This window comes from Penaeus chinensis, chromosome 4, assembly GCF_019202785.1.
Source record: "Penaeus chinensis breed Huanghai No. 1 chromosome 4, ASM1920278v2, whole genome shotgun sequence".
Classification (NCBI taxonomy): Eukaryota; Metazoa; Arthropoda; class Malacostraca; order Decapoda; family Penaeidae; genus Penaeus; species Penaeus chinensis.
The window spans coordinates 27,753,330-27,758,866 of NC_061822.1; the positions used below are offsets into that span (position 1 = coordinate 27,753,330).

Genomic DNA, 5,537 nt, shown 5'->3' on the forward strand with positions numbered 1-5,537 from the left:
TTTCTAAAATGTCTTCCCAAGTGAAGTAAATCTGTAGCTTATTTAACATCACAAATGAGGTGAGTTTGAATTTAAATTATAAAAAGATTCGAAATGCATGAATGTTTGAGATTTGACTTCGCCTGTTCGATAAGACCGAAGGCATTATAAAGACGACAGCTGGCCAGAGGAGGAGGAACACGGCCATGAATCTCTTTCAAAATGAGGCACATGTCCGGATCCTTTCTTCTCCCTCTCTCTCTGTTGCCGCTATTAAGGGTGGACGGTTCACCAGGGACGAAAAGGCCCTCTTAAGAATTAATATCTGGAAGTAAGAATTATGTTCGCTCCTGCGGCTGGCGTCTGTCACTGATCGGCGAAGGACTACCAGAAGAGCGCATGACAAAAAAATACAGACATGGGATGACAGTTCACCTAGATAAGACCCAGTTTAGGCGAATATTAGAATATACTTAGAATAATTACACAAAGTGGCGACTGAAGAGGCACTCGTGGAGTCGTGAGAGTGTAGGTGAGAGGCATGATGAAGGCACAAATCGGCGTGGCGGAGCTCAGCGGGGGGACTGCCGGCGACTTCAGCTGTTGTACAGCATGCACCTCAGCTTCGCCGTCTCGGACTTGAGCGACGCCACTTCCACGCGGAGCTTGAGGTTCTCTTGCTCGAGGAAGGCGGCGCGGATCGCGATCTCGTCTTCCTTGGCTCTGCGGGCGTCGCGGGACCTCTTGGCGGCCTCGTTGTTCTTGCGGCGCCGCTCCCAGTAGGCGTCGTCCTTGACGCCGTCGCCGCTCGCCCGCCCGCGCCGCTTGGTGCCGCCGCCGCCGCCGCTGAACGACGAGCAGCTCTGCGTTTCTCCTGCGTCGTACCCGTCCTCCCCCCTCGCCTTGGCCTCCATCGCGTCCCCCGCGAAATCCTGGCTGGAGTCCATGTTGCAATCGGCCGCCGCGTCAGCGCCCTTGGCGTCGCCGCTGCCTTGGCTCGACGTGCGCGACGACTGCGAGCGCCGCACCTTCGCCGACGTCACCTGCGCCAGCATCTGGTCCCTGAACCTCGAATAGGCCTCGTGGCTCTCCGCGTTGAGGACCGCCTCGCCCTGCGCCCCGGGCATCGCGCCCCGCCCGCCCATCACGCCACCGAGGCTACCCGGGCCGCTGCCGCCCCCGAGGCCCCCGCCGAGGCCGCCCACTAGACCATCCAAGGCCCCGAGGCCGCCAGGGGTGTTCGGGTTAGCGGAGCTCATGCCGAGCGCCCCGGGGCCGAGCAGGCCGCCGCCGCCCCCGAGCCCCGAGCCTCCCAGCACGCTCCCCCCGAGGCCTCCTCCTCCCAGGCCTCCTCCCCCGAGGCCGAAGCCGCCTCCGCCCAGCCCCGCTCCCCCGGGCAGGCCGCCGAGGCCCGCGGGCGCGCGCGCGAGGGCGGGGTGCAGGGGCGTCGGCGACGAGGACGCCGCAGGGTAATCCATGGGCGGCGGCGAGGAGCTGCGCGCCGGCAGGTGCGACTTGAAGGGGTGGCCGGCCATCTTGGACTTGCTGAGGGCGGACTGCAGCGTGGAGAAGAGCAGCGGGTTGGAGTGGAGCTGCGAGAGGAGCGTGGAGTTGAGGGCGGCCGCGGGGACGTGCGCCAGTTGGGCGTGCAGCTGCTGCTGGAGGGAGCCTAGGTGCGGGTGGAAGCCCCTGGGGGGGCTGGTGGCCATGGGTGAGGGGGGGCCGTGCAGGCCGGCGGGCGAGGCCGGCCGGTCGGGCGACGCGCTGGTCACCGAGACGCCCGACTCGGAGGAGCGCGACCACACGGGGCGCTCCGGGGCCAGGTTGAGGGCGCCGCCGCCCTCCTCCGGCAGACTGCAGCGGTCGCTGTCACTGTTCTCGCCGGCGTCGCTGGCGGGGGACATCTTGCCCTTCTTGGTCGAGAAGTCGAGCGGCTGCAGGTCCGCGTGCGCCTCGAGGTACAGCTCGGGCGAGGGTGACATGCGCTGGGGGTGCATGAGGGGGTGCAGCGCCCCCAGGCGGAACCCGCCCGCGGCCGCCGCCAGCAGGCCGCCGGTGCCCAGGCGCTCGCTCATGACTCCTGGAACGAAGGGACGCATGAGGCTCGCGAAAAAGAGGCATAATGAGGATAATAAAGGAGGATAGGAACGATAATATCAAATACAGCACTCGACATAACAAGAGTGTGCTAAGGGCAATGGAAATAGATTAGACGATGCTAATAACATTATTGATAATAATAGTAATATCAATGATGATAACGACAATTATAGTAATAAGAATGATAATGATAGCATTGAGAATAATGATAAAAGATAATCATAATTATGATGATATCAATAACAGTGATAATAGTAATAAGAATGATAATAATCATAGGGATAATCATTATGATTATAGTGATATTGATTATAATAATAGTAATAATAATAATAATAGAAATAATAATGATAACAGTAATAATGATAATGATAACAGTAATAATGATAATGATAACAGTAATAATAATAATGAAAGGATCATTATAAAAACAATATGATAATAATAATAGTAGTAATAGTAATAACAATAGCAGTAGTAGCAGTAGTAGTAGTAATATAATAATAATGATAATAATAATAATAATGATAAAATTGTAATAACGATAATAATAATAACAATAATAACAATAATAGTAATAATAATAGTAATAATAATAATAATAATAATAATAATAATAATAATAAAAATAACACTAATAACATCAAACAAAAAATTATTGTAACAACCACCCTTAATGCAATGATATTAACACATCAGTACAATACCATGAGAGAGATATCCCGATAAAAAAAAACACAGTTAAACAAATAAATAAAAACAAGACAAAAACACCGAGTAAGAAATCCCTAAGGTCGATTATACCTGTGTAGAAGTAAGGCACAAGTGACCTTCCGACTTGAGCGTTCGAGTTCGGGCGAAGAGAATGCCAAGTGCCCTTCTGTGAGTCCCGTCGCCAGGAACCCCCGAGGCACGTGCTCACGCCGGCGCCAAGAGCCAGGGCTGCGCGGGCCAAAGGATGTTCGAACGTCTCCTTGAAGCAGGTGGCGGACATGAGAGGTCAAGGGAGGTCGAGTTACCGCTGGGAGAGGCAAGGACGCGAGAGCATTCGAGTCTCAGAGAAAAAAAAAACGGTGTTTTTTTTTCGTTAATTAGAAGTTAGATGAAGGTGTAAGCGGTATTCTTTTTTTTTTCCCCCTCTCGACTATGAACTGCTGAACAAGACCGTAAGTTATCCTCAAACACTCTTTAAAACACGTAAGTTGCTGAGCGTCGACACAGATCTCGGGGACAGCGCGTGGTCGTGCGTGACCATGGGAGGAGGAAGAGGTACTACCTGCACGACACGGACGACGCAACTCTCTGTCACCCGCAGCCACTTTCATGACACGTGCCGCAAGCTCCCGTAACCTGCGCATGCTCACTCATCCTTCCTTGACGCAGCGGGAAAGGGCAGGTGCGTGTGTGTGTGTGTGTGTGCGTGTGTGTGTCTGTGTGTGCGTGTGTGCGTGTGTGTGCGTGTGTGTGTGTGTCTGTCTGTATATGTGTGTATGTGTGTGTGCGTGTGTGCGTATGTGCGTGTGTGTATGTGTGTGTGTGTGTGTGTGTGTGTCTGTATGTGTGTCTGTATGTGTGTGTGTGTGTGTGTGTGTGTGTGTGTGTGTGTGTGTCTTTTTCCCCTTTCGTTATGAGTGATTATAGGTCACGGTTGAGTGTACATGAGACAGGAGCTGTTCCGCATCGACACAACCGAGTATCAAATGCCAGTTAAAAAGTAATGAATAAATAGCATAAAAGACAAAGTTAAACGCGATGTAAAAGGATTTTCCTACAATGTTTTTAATTAACCAAAGTCGGGATATTCTCCTCTGCCTAATTCATGTCGGACCGTAACAACATGCGGGCAAGTAGATGATATCTGCTCCTCTATTCTTTCCTTCCAAGTAACTAATTTAGTCACCTAATTCCCCTGCCTCTCCTAGCACCTATTCTATCTTTATTCCATCTCAAACCCTCAAACGCTCTCTCTCTCTCTCTCTTCTCTTCTCTTCCTTTATTTTCATCCTTTCAATGCTTACCTGCCAAGTCCGGCTCTTCTTAATACACACCCTCCCAATCTCCATTCTTCCACAAGCCTTTTTTTTTTTCCTTTATTTTATAATCACATTACCTTCGCTCCATAAATCTACTCGCAATCTCGACCTCACAGCCGCACCATCCATCCCGTCGCTGTGACCTCGGTAAAGACGTCTCATTCTTATTGGCAATCGATGGTTAAGACGTCTCGTTATGCCGCCCTTTGCCTCTCTCGCCGCCCTCGGATTTCGTCCCCGCGCCCGCAGGAAATCTTATAAAAACGTGCCTCTTATCCTTAAGTTTAATCGATCAGTTCCTTTTCTTCATATGAATATCTTTTGTACCTGATATCTATTCTGTAAAACCCTCCATAACAGAACGAAAGAAAATGAGGGAGTATAGACCGTTGAATATATTATGTACCGGATTGTTATTGCCTTTCTGATACACCTCGGAATTGACACGCGAAGGGTATAAGTGAATACAGTAAGGGACATTCATATAGCCAGGTTTAACCCAATTAAAAGCTATGGCAACGATTATCGCAAGGACGAGCAAGGGTACAGCACCTTAATTCGAAAGAAAATGTCAGAAAATATAAGAGGCGTCCAAGGTTAACCGGTACACGAAGGAATATATTAACACGTGTTAATCTACATATAAGAATACATGGTCGCAGAAGAAAGTAATAACCTTACTGTACACGCAAACTACTTTTTCTACATTATTTCTAGCGAATGGTGATCTCATAACAAAAATCATGATCTGAAAGCAGAAGTAAAAAAAGCCAGTAACTTTGTCCTGTCACGAGAGTACGTCAGGTGAAATCAGCTCTCGGTTCTTTTCGCTTCCTGATTTACCACCAGAAGTCCTCGCTCTCTCTGTCTGTAATAACCTCTAAAGAACGTATATATCAGCGTGATTTGAGCAGAAAGTGCTCCGGTAAAGGAATAAAGTGTAATAGACGAGCTAACAATCATAATTAGCCGGAGACGGAACGCAACCCGGCAATAAAGAACGAGTGCGGCACCCGAACGGTGGGCGGAGCTTCCGAGACCAAGGAGTAGGTGGAGCTACAGGATCGGGGCGGAGACACGGGCACATGGGTGGAGCCTGACGTTACGTGGGAGGAGTCAGCGTGCAATTGATGTTACCTGACAATCTGTTTACGGCTTTATTAAGAGAAATTGAGTCATTCTGAATAAATGATAAGATCGCTAGGCCTACCGCGACACCTCCATGATTAACCGCGATCAGATACACACAGCTGCACGTGTACCCCGGCTTAATATTCTCTTCACACGCGCACACTAAAATAGTGTCTCTGATGGCATCCACGTGTGCATGATAAGTATATTGGGTATGAGGTATGTACAAGCATACATTTTTATCTTGTACATCCACAAACACAGTAACTGCACGCGCGCACACTCGCACACACA

The 5,537-nt window shown here is 50.0% G+C and overlaps 1 protein-coding gene across 1 annotated transcript in view; it reads right to left on the reverse strand.

Annotated features, from left to right (window-relative positions):
* Positions 1–3,073, reverse strand: part of LOC125025255 (one cut domain family member 3-like) — a 3,761-nt gene extending 688 nt beyond the window's left edge. The window contains exons 1-2 of the mRNA XM_047613227.1: positions 2,884–3,073; positions 1–2,059 (exon numbers count right to left, since the gene is read on the reverse strand). The exon at positions 1–2,059 is cut by the window's left edge and continues 688 nt beyond it. Coding sequence (XP_047469183.1) covers positions 576–2,059; positions 2,884–3,073 — 1,674 coding nt within the window. The 3' untranslated portion in view covers positions 1–575. The remainder of the gene's footprint in view (positions 2,060–2,883) is intronic.
* Positions 3,074–5,537: the final 2,464 nt, after the last annotated feature.